The following is an 18,612-nucleotide window of genomic DNA, read 5'->3' on the forward strand; positions in this document are numbered from 1 at the left end:
CCCCCCCCCCCCCCCCCCCCCCCCCCCCCCCCCCCCCCCCCCCCCCCCCCCGCCGTGATTATCACTCACCCGAGCCAGATCTTGTAGTCGCTGAAGATCAACTTGGTGGCTTGGCTGTCGAGCTTGTCCATGCGGCACAACTTGGAGCCGTCGGCGGCCAGGCGGCGCTTGAGCAGGGCCTTCTCCTCGGCGCTGAGGTACCTGCACTGCTCGGGCCAGTCGACGATCAGGAAGGCGGCGATGAAGGAGATGAAGGCGGTGATGGCGCCCTCGATGATGAAGATCCACCGCCAGGCGGCGTACCCCTCGCGACCGCCAAGGTGGGCGATGGCGTAGGCCAGCAGGCCGCCGAAGGCGCCGCCGATGAGGGTGGAGCTGAAGAGCACGCTCATGCGGGTCTGGAACTCGTGGCGCTTGTAGTACATGGAGGTGAGGTAGATGATGCCGGGGAGCACGCCGGCCTCGAAGGCGCCGAGGAAGAAGCGGAGGACCACCAGGGCGGCGTACGAGTGGACAAAGCCCATGGCCATGTTGACGACGCCCCAGCAGAACATCAGCCCGCCCAGGTACAACGACGGTCGCACCTTGCGGATGAGCATGTTACTGGGTACCTCGAGCAGGATGTATGGGATGAAGTAGACCTAAAGACACTGTCAGCAACCACCGATTCCGCCTGCGGGAGTTCGTCCTGGCCTTTGGGATAAGGAGGGGCGCCGGATTCAGGAGCTTACGAAGAGGGCAATGTTGAATCTGTTGCCGGTGAGTTCCAGGTCGCCCGTCAGGCCCTGGATTCTGGCATTGCTGATGTTGATCCGGTCCAGGAAGGACATCATGTAGACGATGTAGAGGATCGGGTAGATGGTCAGATCCAGTTTCCACAGCAGCCGTTTCTCGGCGGCAGGGTCGATGAAGTCCGGATCGGTTGGCGAGTTCGGAACCTTGTCGACCGAGTTGGACTCGGCATCGTGGACACCCGTGGTGGTGACGGCGTGCTCGCCGGATGTCTTCTCGAGAGCCGACATATTTTCTCACTCTTCTCCTCTCTCTCTGGATTCTTCTCTTCTCCCACGGATGATGACGCCACCGAATACAGGGTGGCTCTATATGCGGCCGAGGGCTTGTGATCCAAGCACAAGCTTGCTTCTCGAACGAATGGGAGCCGGGAAGGAACACCAACGAAAGAACACCACTTGGGGAAATGATGAAGATCGGAAGAGAAAGCTGCAGATCCATGGAACGAGTGATGGAAGCACTATAAAGGAGTCTCGACCGTCAGTCCTTATAGCAGCGGGAAGCACTAGCAGAACGTAGCTGCACGATTTCAATGTATTGCAGCCGGGGCTGTTTCCTGAAGGGATAGGGCGGTTTGATCCTTGAAACGGATCTGTATGGCAAATATTGACAGGACGCATGCACCATGGCTAGGTAAGGATAACATAATCATACCCAGGGTGGGGGACAAAGGGGACGAAGACAAGGGAAGGAAGGGGTGGGAAAAGGGGCGGAACGGCGAGCAGGGGTTGGCCAAGGTGCCTCGGAAGTAGTGCCCGAAATGGGGGTCGACAGATTAAACTGGTTAGTGTCTGCAGAGTTGTTCGTACCGAGTATGAACGGCGGGTTGAAAAAAAAAAAAACAACGAGAAAAAGGCCGATGCAACGGAGACGGGCTGTTGGTGTAGGGTTGTATTGTAGGCCGTGGGGTCGTCCCAGGTCCCTGCCGGCGACGGGCCGAGAATCGGTGAGGACATTTCTAGTTGGACCATCCCGGCATGGAACCCTGGCCGAAGGATCAATTGAGGCCATCATTGGCTAGAAGCGGGGTTTTATTGGGTTGCAAGCAGCAGTTTCGCACCCATCATCGCAAGCAACAACCAGGTTGGTGAGTGGCTGTGGCGTTGGCAGTCGTTCGGTATTTGCAATATGGGTGTTTTTCATTTTGTTTTTTCATGGATTCTTTCCATCCTCCAGTTCCAGTACAACGTTTCTCTACATGAGTCAGGCCAACCAGGGTTCCCATGAAATGCTGCAGCTTACCGCAGTACGGAACAAGTCCAGGGGCCGTGAGGGTGGCACCTAGAGGTCAGGTACATACCTCCCGTCGCCAGGTTCCTTCCTAGATGAGCATGTGTGGAGAACATAAAGAGTTCAGTGCATGCTGCTAAACCTGATGTTTGGTGGATTCAAGTCTACACGGCTAACGTACCGCGCTTGTACTTGTAATACCAGATAACCTTTGCGGCTTTTCTGGGGTACCTTACTGGCTTGGGTGGCCGTGGTTGGATTGAGGTTGGCAGATCGGCCCACTCCGCTCCACCATGCTTGTTTGCTGATCATTGATCAGGGGGCCCGTAGATTGATGTGCCCAACTTAACTGCAATTGGCATCCGGTAACGCTAGTGCAAGCCCACTGCTAGTGTATCGTGCAAGTAGTGCTTTCCTAGGTTAAACCTGACGACATGTGGTCAATCCCCGGCTTGCTTCGAACTTCGACTCGGCCTGAACCTACCCATCAGAACTGCTCTGACTCGGTTTCCCGTTCATGTGATGGAATTTTGGAACCAATTACTTTCCCAGCCTTGGCCGCTTGTCGTTGTCAAGATGTGGGGTAACTTGCACGATGGCCCCTCTCGCTCTTCTTATTTTCCTTTTTCCTGGTGTCGATGTCGATCTCGAAAATCGGGGACAAGCAAGTCTGTACTCCGTAGTGGGTATACAGCGTGAGTGTACAACGCGAACGGCTTTTCGGCTCGCCTTTTTATTTTCCCTCTACCCCTGTTTCTCGCCATGCTGTTGGAAGGCGGTCGCCAAGCTGTCTCAATGCCTTTGTTGCACACTCCTCACGCATATACACTGCGTTTGTGCGATCTTGTCACGTTGTCACGTAATCAAGGCTCTTGGCAGCAGTGAGTGGCTTTCGAGTGGGCTTGCACTTTGCATTGATCTCCAAATATGTGGGCGGGACCGAGAGAACCAACATCGGCCTGCCGATCCCAGCTGCAGATTAGCGTTGGTGCTGTTGGGTCTCTTAGCCCGCCATTAAGAACGCATGGAACGCTCTTCTCGCGCTGGAATAGATTGACCATTCGGCCGCCTAACCCAAGCCACGCAGCCTGGTCTCTGCTTATTCTTTTTTCTTAATTTTCCCTCCTTCCCTTTTGTTCCTTCTCGACCGACTGCCCACCCCCCGTCCCCCACCCCCCCTGCTGCGCGAGGTCTCCCCTGCTTCTGGTTTACGGATGAGGGTAGCAGGCAAGTCGCTGGGTACCTGACTTGGCTCACTATATTGCGTCGAACTGAGGAACCTGGAAGGCATTTGCCCAGATGGTGTGAGCACCGCCAACCTGGACGATATCGATGTGGACGCAGCACCTCGCACCCACCCCCGCATATGCCCTCATGCTATGAGATATATACCTTTTCCCCGCGACCCGTTGCTGTCGTTTCTTTCTCCGGCGTGTTGCTGTTCCGCAACTTGAGCCATCCCCATATCCCCGGTCTTAGCCCGCCTCGCTCATTTCCTCTGTTTACAAAGGCCAGGTAGGACCCTGGTCCAGTCCGCTTACCTCCTCCTCTTCCTTCTCGGACCACCGCAAACCGTTGCTGTTCCTGGAGCAGGCACTAGGGTCGGGCATAGACCTTCAATCGCCGACGTGAGATCTGATACTCGATCACTGTTATCATGACGATCGCTCCAAATCAGGAGGGTCCCTCCAGGGCCCATATGATCTACGTCCCCATCGTCGTCTTCTCGATTATCTGTCCGCTGCTCATCGGCCTGAGAATATGGTCTCGACTCCGCAAGGGAGGAAAACTTGGTTCTGATGACTACAGCATTATTGCTTCCCTGGCAAGTCTTCTTGCTCTGTTTCCAGACGCGTGGGCTCTCAAGTAGTAACAAGCATCTCAGGGGTTTACACTGGCTTCCAGCGGTCTAATGATTGCATGTAAGTCTTTCGACTGCTCTCCAGACCAATTTGAGACCTTGGCCAGTCATATTCAGATCCTAACCGCGGAATCGATTTATAGCTTGCCAATACGGCTTCGGTCAACATGCCGCGAACCTCACCCCTGAGAACAAGATCGGTGCTCTGAAGGTCAGCCAAATAGCCATTGCCACGGCGTCTCCCCTCCGATTGTTGATTTCAACTAACACGGGCCGCTTCAGTACTTCTACCTCACACAAATCACCTACAAGACGTCGATCAACCTTACCAAGTGCTCCATCTTGTTGCTATATTGCCGCATCTTTGGCAGTGTGCAGTGGTTCAAGCGGGCATGCTGGATCCTGACCGCCTGTGTCGCCATGTACGCGATTGCCTCGGTTGTGGCAACCATATTCCAGTGCAACCCGATTTCTCGCGCGTTCAACAAGCTGATCCCGGGCACCTGCATCAACATCGCCCATTTCTGGTATGCCAACGCCGGTTTCAGCGTCGCCACTGATCTCCTCATCCTCTTGATGCCGATGCCCCTTGTCTACCAGCTCCAGATCCCCCGCATCCAGAAGATTGCCCTGGTCCTCGTCTTCGCCCTCGGCGGGTTTGTCGTCATCACTTCGTGCCTTCGCATGACCACGATCGACATCGCCGCCAAGTCTCCTGACACGACGTTTGATATCGGCAGCACCATGTGGACCATGATCGAGATGAACGTGGCCATCGTCTGCGCGTGTCTACCCATGGTCCGGCCGCTGATCGTCAGGGTTTTCCCCAAGCTCATGCCGAAGAGCAGCAGCCGCAACAAGTACGGCTACGGCTACGACCCCCACAGCGGCCCGGCCTCGGGCTACGCCGCCAAGGGATACTTCAGCAGCCACAGCCAGGACAGGGGCGAGCCGTCAGAGTGGGCTCGCATTGACGGCAAGGAGGGCATCAACCTGACCACGATCCGCAAAGGAGACCAGAGCTCCGAAGAATACATCCTGCACGAGGACAAGAGCCAGCAGCAGCAGCATCAGCAGCAGCATCAACATCAGCGGCAACAAGAGCAACATGCTTCTGCAATAGAGCAGGACATCGAGGGTCCCAGCAATCCGGTCAAGAACGGGACGGGCATCCAGAAGACGGTGCAGTACAGCATCGAATACTCCAAGGCAAATCAACGCGGCGATTGGGCCCGAAGCGGTGACCAGCACCAGCAGCACGGGCAGCGTTTGTCCACCCCTTGATTCCCATTCTACAGTCGGTCAAATACCCGAGGAAACACTGGCCGACGAGACGGTACGCAAGGCGCGGCCATGCATGTATTTCAGTCGCATATACCGAGCACAAAAACCCAAAGAAAAAAAGTGATCTGCGCGCCTCCTTTTCTGGTTCCCTGCGGGATTACGAAGATGATGGAATATTATTTATACTATGAGACCTGTACAAATAGACCTGCTCAAAAGCAAGTGTATCTAAATGTGCAAGTCGGGCGATGAATTGACGACTTCTGCACAGAATCTCCTTTTCATACTATCTTGGCGTTCGATGTCCTGGCTTTCTGCGCTTCCTCGTATCCACTGGATTCTTCTCCTGACGCAGGATCGAGGAGCTAGGGATGATGTATTGTACACAAATAAGTATCCCATAATAATGGCTCAATGCACAAGTGCCATATCGGTTCCCACTAATTAGTCGGCCGTTTTCCTATTCCCCGACTGCGCCATCATCATCATCATGCCGGCCAGGGTCAGGCACGAGGCGTGGCAGCCGAGTCGGCTGCTCGGTGAGAGTCTTCACACGTCCATACGTACATGTACAGTACATACATACAACAGTGCTACACAGCGGAACAGTGCGAACGACTGATCCAGCCTCGCTGCAAGTGCAGGGTCGAGGCACAGTTTGGGAAGCTGCACCGAGATGAAAAAAGGGGGCGTCACAAAACAGGTAGCCTATGAGAGGTTGGACCATTTACGCACACGTAGTAACGGCCGTCTCACTTAGACACACATGGTCGCCAGTCATCCCCTGTAACCATTGCAGTTCGTTGTGCAGGGATGGTACCTCATTTTCCGCTGATTGGATTGAAGCTTAGGTACGTATCATATTGCTAGCTTATCCATGTTGTCTTCATCTCCATGATGTCCCCCTTCATCGACGTTGCATTGTTGCCTAGCAAAGCTTGAATGGCGTAAATTGCTTGGCGACGTAGGGGGCGTCCAGTCGGCTGTCACGCCCTTCCCAGCATCCCTTGAAGCCAAGAAACCAAACAAGAAAGTCCCCCGACGGGGATGCAGGCGCTATCTTTCCGACCCCGGTACCGATGTGGCGTGTAAAAACCCCCGACTGGCTATCAATTGTCACCCTGAATGCGGTAGCATCCGAGGTCGTATTAGCCCAGCAACATAATGTATCCCTGTTGCGAAACATGCCCATTCACCAGCTAAGAGCTCGTCAAGATGGAACATTGGCAAGACGAAGAATGAAAAAAAGACAGGAGAAAGCTCGTCTCATCGCACAGGCAAGGCCCCATCCGGATTACCACTATGACATCTGGGCCCTTGACTTGATGGCTCTCGAAACATTCGCTGTCCAAATAGGAATGTGGAAGTTGGACAGGGTCACTGAAGGATCATTCGTACCGTTGGCAGCAGGACCTTGGGTCTCTGCCTGGCCAGATTACTACGCAGCAATGCGTTTGCCCAACGATACTGAAACAAATGAAAGGACGAGGGCTGCCCCCAATTAAGGCCCCCACGCTCGCTCCCAGCTTGTGCATCTCGAAAGCTCCAAAAAAGATTGGTGCAGTTTCACACCCTGTTGAATACCTTCTAGGTAGAAGGAAGAGGCCGCTCCTCGACGCCAACGTGGAAATGCTGTGGAATCTGACATTCAGCCGCACTGGCAGGTCAGTGGGGGCTGATGGAGGCTGATCCGGGGGGAAACTCGACAATCACTTCCTCTTCCAGGTGCTGACTTGCATTGCTGATCGATCTAGATATCCCCACGTTCGTGGCCTGTCGCGTCAGATGCAAGGTCGGTTTCCCCCCTTTCCCTTTCCACGTCCCCTCCCCCCGGTGTTTCTCCCGTCTCTGATCGTCATCCTCACCTCCCTTCGAACGGCGACGTTTTAGGTTGAGAATATTATGGGCAGACAGAAAAGATCGTCAGTAGTTGGGAAGTTGTGACTCTTTTCTGTTGAGAACGCGCATGGGTTGTTTCTCACACCGTACCGCAGGGACTGGCAGGTTTTTTTTCCAGGCGCTGGTATGTTTTAGGAGACCTGCCTACTGTCGCCAGTGTTGTCGCTGTTGATGCTATTTTGACTATGAATATCAATATTGCCGTGATAATCGTTGTTTATTGTGTATCGCTGCTCCTGTTGCTGTTGCTCTTTATTGGATGATTATTGGATGAAAGGAGTAAAAGGAACTAGAAGCGAGGAAGTAGATGGGACCTGCCATCAGCTGCCGAGTAGCCACTGTGAAAGCCTTGGCCCTAGGCCTCCCAGTGTTGATATGCCGACCGTGCCCTAGTGAGTAGTTGTCATCTGGTTCTCAGCCCTCTCTACAACTGCCTATTAGTGGTTTAACTGTTGAGCATTCAACGTGACAAGTTATAATAGCTACGACCAGATCCACAGCTTGGGCGGCACCTGTTTGGACCTTGTTGATAAGCACCCAATAGCAGTCCCTAGAATTCCCAATGCTTTGATTGATTATGCCAGTATACTCATAAGCAATCCCAGACCTGCTAAGCTGCTAAAGAAGGTCCTACCTAGGATCAAGTTATTTTAACTAATGCCTTATTGGCCATGAAAAAAACACCCAGTGCAAAAGTCAAGCCACATGCATCACAACTATCATCCTCAAGTGAGATGGTTAGGAAGAGACTGGCAAGATCCTAGAACATCAAATCTAGGCTGCAAGTCAGTGATTCGTCTGTTTTCCAAATTCTTCCCGTCATCGTAAGTCAAGTTGAGCTTTTGTTTCTGCATACGACAATTAGCATCGCGTATGTGGGAAGGGTTTATGGATAGATGGGTAGCTCGTTCCGGCCCACCCCCTTGCAGACAACATAGATTGCTAGGTTCCTTTTCGCCAGGTCCAGGGCAGCGCCACGAGCCTGGCCGCGTCGTCCGTGTCGGTGAAGCCCTCGTCCGTGTCGGTGAAGCCCTCGTCCGTGTCGGTGAAGCCCACGGGAGGGGTATACGGCATGCACGTGCGGCAGAGGCGTTGCAGTGAGGGTGAGTGTGAAGGTGAGGGTGAGGGTGAGTGTGGAAGTGAGGGTGAGTGGGATGGATGCGAAGTTGGAGCGTGGGAGACGCAACTGGGAGGATAAACCTGTAGATTTTCTAGATATCCGTGAGATGGGAACAAAGGGCCGGCCCGACTCTCGGCCGGCCGCGTCAGAAAACCCGACGTTGCGGCCACGCCTTGAAGGACCGGCCTACTGCCAAGCATGATGATGGCGAATGGCAAGCTCTTCCAGAGGATATTCGAGTGGTAAGCGGGGCCTCGACCAGCCCTCACTGTTCAACCTGTTAACATGTTCCACAGTCTGTCTATAAACAACCTCCGATAACATTCCCCGACTTGAAAGATCTCACCATTCGCATCCTGACGGCCGTGGTGGATGGAAAGCTTCCGGGGTCTCGCTCTTTCCCCTACCGAGAGGAGATACAAGCACATGGTGGCGTCGACCTGGTGGCCGACGACTTGCTCAGGTTGATGCGGCCCGAGGTCAAGGATTTGCAGGGCCAGAGAGTCACGCGCGAGGCGCTGGACTCCATTCGCCTGAATCAACATGAACCATGGCCGACACACATTGGGTACCTTGACTATGTCACCGACGATCGAAATGACGAGTATATCCGTCCATACAGCGGTCAAACCAACAAGGGGCCGCGGCGCATTATTGTCCAACACGCGCAGTCTATTTTGCTGAACAAGAGCAATTCTCTGCACTACTTTGTCATTTGGGTTGGCAACGGACATCGACAGGCGAATTTCATCATGCTCTGGTCAGCCCTGCCACAGGACTGGAATGACTGGATGCAACTACGCTTCAACATGCTTGAGGCCATCTTCTGCAGTGCCTTTCAATCTCATCACGGTTGTTTAGCACTACCTGACGAGTTACCTGATCACGCCAACCTGGGGTGTGGACTCAACATGATCTCTCCGTTGATGCAGAGCGCCAAGACTTCCGAACTTAAGAAGCTTAGGCATGTTGGTGCTCTGGGCAATTCAAAGGACCCTCAAATTCAGGCCTGCCAATCACATCGTGCCAGGACCCAAAACGAACGACTTCGTGTTCGCCCTCAGACACCATGGACACGCGGGGCTTATGAGGACGCTCTCCAACAAGCAGTTGGACCCGACTTGTTCCCGGCCATCAAGGAATCTCTCGAGGCACCTATCAAGGAGCCGCAGAGCGAGCCACGGTACCTCGACCCAAGGATGTTTTGCGGCAATCTCTCTGCTCCTGTCGGTTTTGTCCTCGACTATGGTATCACTGCGAGAGAAACGGACATCGGCCACCCTCACCCCAATGAATCAAGCCAGCCAACAGTCAAGCTTCCATGGGCCCTAGAAGGATCCGGGCTTGAAGACACCAATGTCCTCGTTTGGACTTTCGACTTCGAGCTCTTCTCGGGTCTTCCACCTGCCGACCTTTCGACATCCCAGGCATCCGATAGCTCTGTGATTCACAAGTGGCACCGAGCCATACTCGACCCAAGTCAGCTTAACATTGTTCTCTTATGCGGGCCACGGGCGGAAAGCAATATCCTTGCTGTTGAGGAGTGCAAGCAACGGTACACGCTGACCATTCGTGGTTTCACTTACCGCCTCTACATTGGCGGCGGCAACACTGCCAAGCGACTGTACATCCGCTGTCCCGAACTACCATTGCAGAGTTGGTCTGTCGATATGTACCACGCCGGGAGAGTGGCCGAAGCCATCAAGTTTGCCACGATGATGGCTGGTTTGAAGAACCCTAGCGCACCCTACTTTGTTGAGGGGAGCACCGTTCTGGGGTTCATCCTTCGTCGGTCAAGGTTTGAGAGGCTCGGATGTCCCAAGATGACAGCAGAGACCCTAGATCCAGGACTACGAATCTGGCTTGCCCGTAAAGGGTTTCCCGAGGACGACGGTATACGAAAGTTGGAACAAGTCGCTGGGTCGCTTATTAAAGGATTGATGGCCTTACTACATGCTTTGCCAGGACCGCCACGGAAGAGTCCAGGACAACCTCGGGATCCAGGGTCGAATAATCGACAACCCCCTTACGACACCATATGCCAGGCCGCGAAGCTCTTTTGTCAGGAGCAGCTTCAGCAACGGGAAGCAGGATTTGAGAAGAGAAAGGAGGAGGTATTAGATTCAACTATCAGTGACAGCAGCCTCGAGCCCGGAGGCAAGCCCGCAAAGCGCCATTGTCCGGACGAGAGGGCAGCGATAGACTCGACCACAACCCACGAACCGACGCCCTCCACCCCGCCGCGAGAGCTGATCACAACGGTGAGCGACTTTGTCGCCCTGCCAACAGATATGCCGGCCCTTCTGACAAACGTGGTGGAGCTGGCATCCGAGCAAAAGAATGACTTTCTTGCTGCTTTGAGTCAGCAAGCATCATCCGGTGATTTGGAACAGCTGGATTGCGCGATGACGGTATCAGACTTTCCCGTGTCAGATCTCAAGTATCTGGCACCGCTAATGGGCTTGGATGATGGCTCGGTTACCACTGCAGAGAATACCGGAATTGACGACGCCAGCCTTGAGGACCAGGACCTCGCAGTCCCCAGCCCGTTTCAACTACGACAAGCACTCTTCCAACCGCCGCGCAAGAACAGGGGCGGGCCGCTCAAGAAAGTCACTGACTGGCACAAAGAGCGAGGTAACTTCCTCGAGAAGAAATATGCGTTCAACGTTGCAGACAAGAACGGCCAGGGATACATTAAGCGGATTTCCATCTGCTATTGTTTTATATTTATTCCACCGGACTTAGATGCAGGAGATGGCAAACTTCACGTGTCTATTGAAGCTTGCGAGGAACCCGATAGGCATCCCGAGGCCTACGCTGAAGGTGCAACTGATGCTGATATCGCGAAGAGGCTTGCATTCAAGGTCACTGGACACGACTCGAAGGGGAATGAATTCGAGTTCTTTCCAAAGATCCGAGGCGATGACGCAGTATTCCGGGTCAACTCATTTGCCGACATCCTTCTTCTTGGCAAGAGCCGAGATGCTATTGCCGACACGCCGCGCAGATACCTCTTTTACCGACGAGGGACAGCGCCGCGTGGGATGGAGAAGTTTGAAGGTGGTGGTTTCACTTCGCGCGTTGCATGATGCGACAGGGTTGCATGTGTGGTATTAACGAGGCATACATACCTACTGCTGTTGTTACGCACAGTTTTCTTTCGTCTCAGCGTGTACATTAGTTATTTGTCTCGGCGCCTTTCCAAGCAGAGACTAGGCCTTCGTCCAAGAGACATTCCCCTGATTTACGCTTTCCTTCCTCTTCCTTTCCCCCATTTTAAACTGACGCAGAGACGGGAGAGAAGTTATACTGGCATTGGTAGGTAGGTCAAAGCTCCACCGACGACAAGGCCATTCGACACAGAGTATATGGACACAGCGCACGAGAAGACAACTCAGGGCAGGCGCTTGGAGGGTTTGGACGGAGGAAGGCGGTGAGGGTGCCTTGGGCAGGACATGGTCCTTCACCCCGCCGCGTTGATAATAGTGTAGAAAAGAAGTCGAGGAAGGAGAATCGAAATTATTGGTGGTCCAGCTGCGGGAAAATCTCGGAAAGTAAGGACGGGGATTGTGAGCTAGGTGACCGTTAATTGTGGAGAGATTTTACAGTTGGCTTATAATTAAGTAGTTTTAGGATGCTTTTGTATCAAGCAGACCAGCAAGGGTCCTGTAGTGTAGGGGTTATCACTCTTGGCTCTGATCCAAGCGACGCAGGTTCGATTCCTGCCAGGACCTTCCTTTTTTGCCTTTCTTTTTTTACCTTTTTCCTGCTTTTGTCACCGTTACTGATATTACGTAATTATTATCGTCAACCAGCACAGGTCCTGTAGTGTAGGGGTTATCACTCTTGGCTCTGATCCAAGCGACGCAGGTTCGATTCCTGCCAGGACCTTCCTTTTTTACCTTTCTTTTTTTACCTTTTTCCTGCTTTTGTCACAGTTATTGATATTACGTAATTATTATCGTCAACCAGAAACGGGTCCTGTAGTGTAGGGGTTATCACTCTTGGCTCTGATCCAAGCGACGCAGGTTCGATTCCTGCCAGGACCTTTCATTTTTGCCGTTTTGCGGGCGCCTCCTGCGGGGCACTTGTGGCTGAAATTCGAAACGGCGGCCTTGTGTAAAAAAAATGGCCGTCCATCCAGTGGAGCTCCCCAAGAATCAGGCAACAGCATTTCGATCGTTAACCGAGCCAATACATTGCAAGTGGAGCAATGGCTTGGTGATAGGCACCGAAATAACGCTGGTCGCACGGATGGTTTGCGATGGCTTCTCTGGACGACCAAGGGAGCCGCTCCTGGGGGGTGGATCTCTTCCTCATTCCTTCCTTGCTCCTTCCATTTTTCATTTCCTGCCGTCTCTTACCTTCCATGCCTTCTGCCTCCGCTTGTTCCATCTTGGGCATTGAACCTCTGCCATCCATCATTGGGCATCTCTGGCGTCTCTCTGCCCCCCATCGCGTGTGTTGATCTGAGTTGCGCACTTGTTACGACTCGCTGCGCTACTCGCCTCTGGAGACTTGCGAAACCGACAGTATCGCCCTTGACTTCTTCCCAGCAGAATCTCTTTTCGTCGGTTCTGGAATCGCCATCCCCGTGGGAAACGGGAGGCGGACAGGATACCCAGGACACTGGTGTCAGCGTGGGGAAGTCTCAGTTCAGATAACTTGATTCTCTGGCCTCGCCTTTGGTTTGCCCAGCATGGATTCCTTCATCCCCATGGGTGGCTTTCAGCTGCCCTTCCAGAGACGACTCAGCAGGCTCTATAACGACACCAAGAAGTCCTCAGACTTCGTCAAAGAGCCGGTTCAGAATGCCGAAGACCCAGAGATCAAGGCCCTCCACAGAAAGCTGCGAATCCAGAAGGACCGGCTCGTCAGCTGGGGCCTTGAGTGGTCGGACCCCAGCCAGTCGGCCGAGATCTTGATCGACTCGTCCCTCTCCAAGGCCGGCCTGAGTGAGGTTGTGGGTAGTATCATGTCAACCATTAAGGACATTCTTGCTGAGGCCGAGCCCCTGTGGCACAGTTCTCGGAAGCTGGCGGGGAGCGAGAAGGGCTACGAGTCGGAGAAGTCTCGAGACCAGAAGTTTCCCTTGGTTGTCTGGGATAAGGGGCGTTTTGAGGATCTCGTCCGGGACCTGACCACCTCCATCGACACGCTGTACGACTTGTCGCGGACGAGGTCATCGTATGCTCAGTCGTCCGAAGTCGCACGCCAGCGGCTCTTCAAAACGACCTCGGCCGAAGATCTTCGCCCCTTTGAATCCTCCAGGATGCAAACGCCGCAGTTGATCGACCCTCAAACCTTGACCAACTTGCGCGACATGCAGGCGGAGCCCATGACCGAGGTCGCTCGGGACGAACGCTCGAGAGAAATCGTCTTCATGAGCAGGCAGGCCTATTCGGAGCTAACCAGTGGTTCGGCTAACCGCCAGCAACACTCGCCCCTCCTCCTGGAGTTCGCAGCCTTCGACCCCATTTACTCCATGACCGGCGTCATGCCCCCAATGACTCGCTTCGAGAAGATGTCGGCCGGATTACAGAGAGAACCACAGCGGTCACCTGGGTCGTGGAGCGGCCTTCCCCAGCTCCTGGGTTACTTCGAAGACATGGAGCATTCGCGCCTCGGCCTGGTCTATCAGTTCCCTACGACATTCAACCCGGTGTCATTCGAGCATCTGACCCAAAATCCGCTCTACAATCTCTGCTCTCTCGCCGATCTCCTTGCGCGTCCGGACTTTGAGCCGAAACTAGAGGCCAAGTTCCGCCTGGCCTCCAACTTGGCGAATACTGTTTTTGACATGCATGCCCGGGGCATTACCCATGGTGATCTCACTGACGAGAACATCTCCTTTTGCAACGCAGTTGGTACAGATCCTGGCGTGAGCGGGCTGACTACTGGAGAGGTGGACATACGGAGACCTCTCCTATCATCCTTCGACCTTTTCTCGGATGCGAATTCTCTTCCCCCCACAGGCCCCTTCTCCCTATACAAGCATCCCCTCGACCCCCGAGCAACAATCCGGTCCCCGCTCGCAGTCAATTCCGAGTCGCAGGCCTTCGACCTCCACGGTCTCGCCATGCTGCTTCTCTCGATCGGGCTGTGGACGAAGCTCGAAGACCTCGCCCCCAATCCCGCATCGCTCACGGTTCCCGAATCTGTCCTCGAACAACTCGCCATCCGGTGCGGCACCCTCTACACGAAGGCGGTGCAGACATGCTGGAATGCAGTGGATCAAGAGATGGAGGGTCATATTGGGGGTGAACAAGTCATTGCTCGAGCGCAGCTCAGGGCCAGCCGATATCTGGAGGCGTGCTGTATCCTGGACGGTGTCAGCAACCTCGAGGAGCGGCTGAGCGACGACCTCGGCGAGGCCAGATCTCAAATGTCGTGGTTGACTACTATGACGGCAGCTGGCTCTTCCAAAGCAGATGGGCCGTCGAAAGCTAGCAAGTCCGAGAAGCCCCTTGGTGCCAGCGCAACAAACGCCCCTGCCGCCGGAAAATTGGAACGGGGGAAAGACAGCACCACCACGTCAAGCAGCCCTGCCCAGCAGCAGCCCGTCGGGACGCAAAAGAGAAGCGACGGTAAGACACCCCGGGTGTGTGTGCGGGTGTGTGTGTCTGTGTGCGCACGCATGATTGCATAGGTATTTCGGGCTGGCTAATTCGTCAAATCACACACAGTTCGCGAAGCGGCAGAACCAACTCCTAAAAAACCGTCCCCCAAGATGCGTCTCTACCCTCAGGTCCGCTTTCGGCCAGAAGTCATTGATCAGTGGAACACATTTATCATGCCACAGATCAACATGGCCCTCAGCCATTTCTACCGCAAGCACCCCGAGACGGTTGAGATTTCCCTCGAGTCCGTCGGCGAGTCCCCGCTGAAGACCCAACCTACCGTCATCGTCATTTGCAACTCCGTGAATAAGGTCCGGGCCATACTTAAGCAGAAGCTTGGCGTTCTGTTTGACGGAAGCACGGGGTTTGGGCTGAAAGTGTGCAAGGGGCAGGTCCGGCGCTCGAGGAACTGCGCTGTGGGTCGAAGAAGCATGGCCAGGGGAGGTGCCGACGACGGTGGAGACGCAGACGAGACCGTGGCGGCCAATCCGGATTTCCAGGAGCGGCCACGCAACGGAGCCAGCATCGGAGCATGGATCGGGGACCGACACCTGCCGCCCGTCAGCTTTGGGGGGGTCATCATGGTGGACGACAAGCCGTACGGAATGACGGTCCATCACATGCTAGACGACCCGGACCAAGATGAAGACATGGATGAGACCAGGGGCTTGCCTCGGAGCATGGCGAGGCAGCAAAGCGAAGTGCTAGACCTGGCAGCCTGGTATGCCCAGCAGTACCAGACCACCGATTCCGAGGCCGAGAACAGCGGCGCCGAGGAGGAGGAGGACTTTGCGTGCGAGTTCTCGGATTCCGATTCTGATTCCGATTCCGGCTCGTATACCGAGTCGGCATTCACAAGCGAGTCATCAGATTATGGCGAGTTCGGAGAGGAAGAGGACCAGTTCAGGGAGCCTGGCGACATCCCGGGCGTCTCACCGGGCTGCGAGGCCGGGTATATGGTGACGCAGCCCGCCCTGGACGACGTCGAGGAAGGCTTCTATCCTTCACCAGAGACCCAAGACGAAGATCACCTGGATACCTACAGCTTGGGCAAAGTCTATGCCTCGAGCGGGATTCGACGGCGGTGTGACGACGGACTCATCCACGAAGTGGACTGGGCCCTCTTCGAATTCCACGACGACCGGCTGCCCGCCGACAACTCGATCCCCCGCGTGAAGTCGCGGCCGCATGGTGCGTCGAAAGGCCAAAGAAAGCAATCGGCCGTCTCCCCCGGCGAGCCTACCCTTCATCCCACGGCAGTAGCCCCAGCGTCGGCCCTCCCAGGGCTCGAGGTGCAGTGCATGGCTAGGACAAGTGGGCTGCAGACGGGCGTCGTCCTCCAGACCCTCAGCTCTGTCAAGATATACGGGCGCCAGTCGGCAAGCCACACGTACCAGATCAGCGGCACGCCATCGGCGCCGAGGCCGTCATCCACGAGAGGCGCAAGAAGCGGCGAACACCAGCGGCCGCTCCCGATGGGCGTCCCCGGCGACAGCGGCGCCTGGATCGTGGACCGCGAGCATGGCCACGTGTGCGGGCACGTCCTCGCGTGGAGCGAGCGCAAACGCGTGGCCTACATGTGCCCCATGGAAGTGCTGCTCAAGGACATCGCCGAGACGCTGGATGCGGGCGAGATCCGCCTGCCCGGCGGCGAGGTCGTCGTCACCGGACCTGCCCTGTACGACAGCCGGTCCGTCGGCGGGTTAACGGACCTCGGTGAGGAAGCGGACGACGGGTCGGTGCAGGGCTGGGTGTTACGCAACGACGGGTCGGACCCGCAGAGCTTGGAGGCCGTGTTCGGTGGCGGGCCTGGAGGCTTGCGGCAGGCGCGGAAGCATCGGCGACGGCAGCGGCGCGAGGTGCCTGCCTCGGAGATGGGTGGCGGGGGTGTTGGCGAGGAATTGGATGATGAGGGCGTGGAGATGCAAGTTGCTGATGTCGCCGATGAGATTGGCAAGTTGCAGATTTCAGGAAAGGAGGAGCTCCATGGGGAGAGAGTACCGGTTTGAGGAGATAAGTGAGGCTGGGAGAGAGGTGTGGCCTAGCGTTAGGTTGTATCAATATCGTGATGATAGCGGGGTCATTGCGGGTGTTTGGGGATAGCTTGGGTGGCCGGGTGGAGTATGCACCTCAAATAGCGAGACGTACAGTACAGTACATGTCATGATTCGAGATCCGCGTCCCAGTCATCGTTGTCGTTTCGCTTCTTTCCCACGGTCAAACTCGGAGCCGAGAGAAGCAATTCCGGAAACTGGGCAGAGCCAACCAAGCGCAGGGAGGGTCAGTCAGGTCAAAGTTGGTCGATTGACTCAACACAAGAGACTGTGAGATATGGCAACACCACACTTCTATTTCGATGCGTGGGATATCATACATTACATACAATGCAAAAACAGAGGATACATAATCAGACGCTCAACCCAAAGTTCTCTACCTAGGCGGAACGGCACTGCCAAACCTCAAATTAGCCCCGCAAACACCAGCGCACAACCGCATCACAGCATGGCGAAGCCCAGCAGGCCGACGAGGGCGAGCGACGCCGGGGCGGCAACGCCGGCTGCGGCGTTCTTGGTGCTCGACGGGGTGGCGGACGGGGTGGTCGAGGTGCCGGTTCCCGAGGAGCCGGTCGCGTTGGGCGAGCCGCTGCCGCCGCTGCTGCTGCCGCTGCCGCCCGAGACGAGCCCGGAGAGGTCCGGATCGGAGACGAAGGAGATGGAGGCGGTGCCATTCTTGCAGGCGTCGCCGGCGCTGGCGCCTGTGCCGGAGACGAAGTTTACTGCGGCGCACTGTTTGAGGGGGGGAGGGTGTTGGGTCAGCTGTTGTCCGGGTGGTGTCATTTCACACACGGGTATGAGTATTGCTGTTATTTACCTGGTACAGGATCCCGTCTGGGGCGTTGGCCACGACGCTGACGATGCCCTGCTTGCCGGCCCAGGCCTCGGGGGCGACGACGGAGGGCTCGCAGAAGAGGCCGAGGCCGCTCTGCTGGACGATGGGGAAGAGCTGGGTCCAGTTCTTGGTGTCGGCCGACTCGAGGGTGGCGCGGAAGAGCCAGTTGGTCTGGGCGTGGCCGCTCTTGACGCCGATGGCGTTGCCGCCGACGTGGAAGTCGCTGACCTTGCTCTTGTCGTCAAACGAGGGCGTGAAGCCGCCGCAGGGCGCCGAGGCCTCCTTGTCCTCGTCGAAGCCGAACGACGGGGGCACCGTCAGGGTGAAGTGCGCGTTCGCGGCAGAGGCGAGGAGGAGGGTCGCGGATGCGAGGGATCGGAAGGTCGCCATGTTTTCTTGGGTTTGTTTGTTTGTTTTCTCGTTCTTTCACTGTTGCTTTTCGCTTTATGACGCAGGTTCGGGTCAATTGGCCGAGGTAGATTTGTCGCGGAGAGGTGGGAATGCTAGCAATCTATACTTCTGGAGAGCAAGGTGGAAGTGAACAGGGGTAGGTCCGCTCCGGCAGGTACGGTATCTTTGCGTGGCGCGGTGGCTTGTGAGCCTTGTCAGATTTAGTGCAACCTAGTTTTGCCGCCAAGCCGGGCAGATTGGTACCTGTGTGGGGAAGATTGCGGCGAAAGGATGCAGTGCCTGGAAGTAGAAAGTTGAGGGAACAAGAGACGCTGAATGGGACGGCAGGGCGGGATTCGGCACCAGCTTGATATACCTCTATGTAAAGCTTGGACTTTGGACTCGATGACGCAGGAGCGCCAGGCGTTCTCGGGTTTCCTTTCACCGTTTCACTAGCATCACACACCTTACACGAGACACGAGCAAATTGATAAGACGACCTACACTACTAAGGTAGGAAAGGG

At 55.5% G+C, this 18,612-nt stretch overlaps 5 protein-coding genes across 5 annotated transcripts in view; 3 read left to right on the plus strand and 2 right to left on the minus strand.

Annotated features, from left to right (window-relative positions):
* The window catches only part of QBC33DRAFT_245535 (major facilitator superfamily domain-containing protein), a 2,204-nt gene extending 999 nt beyond the window's left edge, over positions 1-1,205 (minus strand). Inside the window, exons 1-2 of the mRNA XM_060422946.1 lie at positions 732-1,205; positions 70-641 (exon numbers count right to left, since the gene is read on the minus strand). Of these exons, the coding sequence (XP_060279686.1) occupies positions 70-641; positions 732-1,022 (863 nt within the window). The 5' untranslated portion in view covers positions 1,023-1,205. The remainder of the gene's footprint in view (positions 1-69; positions 642-731) is intronic.
* Positions 1,206-3,182: 1,977 nt separating this feature from the next.
* On the plus strand, positions 3,183-5,594 carry QBC33DRAFT_549802 (uncharacterized protein). The gene is made up of 4 exons (XM_060428997.1): positions 3,183-3,847; positions 3,908-3,944; positions 4,027-4,094; positions 4,166-5,594. Exons 1-4 carry the CDS (start codon positions 3,680-3,682, stop codon positions 5,165-5,167), a joined length of 1,275 nt encoding a protein of 424 aa, XP_060279687.1. The 5' UTR covers positions 3,183-3,679; the 3' UTR covers positions 5,168-5,594.
* Positions 5,595-6,353: 759 nt separating this feature from the next.
* On the plus strand, positions 6,354-11,278 carry QBC33DRAFT_622894 (uncharacterized protein; the record flags this gene model as incomplete). The annotated part of the gene is made up of 10 exons (XM_060432861.1): positions 6,354-6,831; positions 6,922-6,959; positions 7,353-7,458; positions 7,549-7,710; positions 7,845-7,890; positions 8,028-8,169; positions 8,207-8,211; positions 8,282-8,428; positions 8,483-10,079; positions 10,152-11,278. Exons 1-10 carry the CDS (start codon positions 6,644-6,646, stop codon positions 11,276-11,278), a joined length of 3,558 nt encoding a protein of 1,185 aa, XP_060279688.1. The 5' UTR covers positions 6,354-6,643.
* A 1,610-nt stretch (positions 11,279-12,888) lies between these two features.
* QBC33DRAFT_581050 (uncharacterized protein) lies at positions 12,889-16,818 on the plus strand (the record flags this gene model as incomplete). The annotated part of the gene is made up of 3 exons (XM_060431240.1): positions 12,889-14,659; positions 14,711-14,794; positions 14,876-16,818. The coding sequence occupies 3 exons, from the start codon at positions 12,889-12,891 to the stop codon at positions 16,816-16,818; spliced, it is 3,798 nt and encodes a 1,265-aa protein (XP_060279689.1).
* A 486-nt stretch (positions 16,819-17,304) lies between these two features.
* On the minus strand, positions 17,305-18,088 carry QBC33DRAFT_459361 (uncharacterized protein; the record flags this gene model as incomplete). Its single annotated transcript, XM_060424924.1, has 2 exons — positions 17,305-17,595; positions 17,681-18,088. The coding sequence occupies 2 exons, from the start codon at positions 18,086-18,088 to the stop codon at positions 17,305-17,307; spliced, it is 699 nt and encodes a 232-aa protein (XP_060279690.1).
* Between the last annotated feature and the right edge of the window lie 524 nt (positions 18,089-18,612).

This window comes from Phialemonium atrogriseum, assembly GCF_030411735.1.
Source record: "Phialemonium atrogriseum strain 8032-3 unplaced genomic scaffold QBC33scaffold_31, whole genome shotgun sequence".
NCBI lineage: Eukaryota > Fungi > Ascomycota > Sordariomycetes > Cephalothecales > Cephalothecaceae > Phialemonium > Phialemonium atrogriseum.

Coding starts and splice junctions, on each gene's coding strand:
- QBC33DRAFT_549802 (XM_060428997.1), top strand. CDS start 3,680: ATGACGATCGCTCCAAATCAGGAGGGTCCCTCCAGGGCCCATATGATC. Junction 3,848..3,907: donor ACAGCATTATTGCTTCCCTG/GCAAGTCTTCTT, acceptor CAAGCATCTCAG/GGGTTTACACTGGCTTCCAG. Junction 4,095..4,165: donor ACAAGATCGGTGCTCTGAAG/GTCAGCCAAATA, acceptor GGGCCGCTTCAG/TACTTCTACCTCACACAAAT.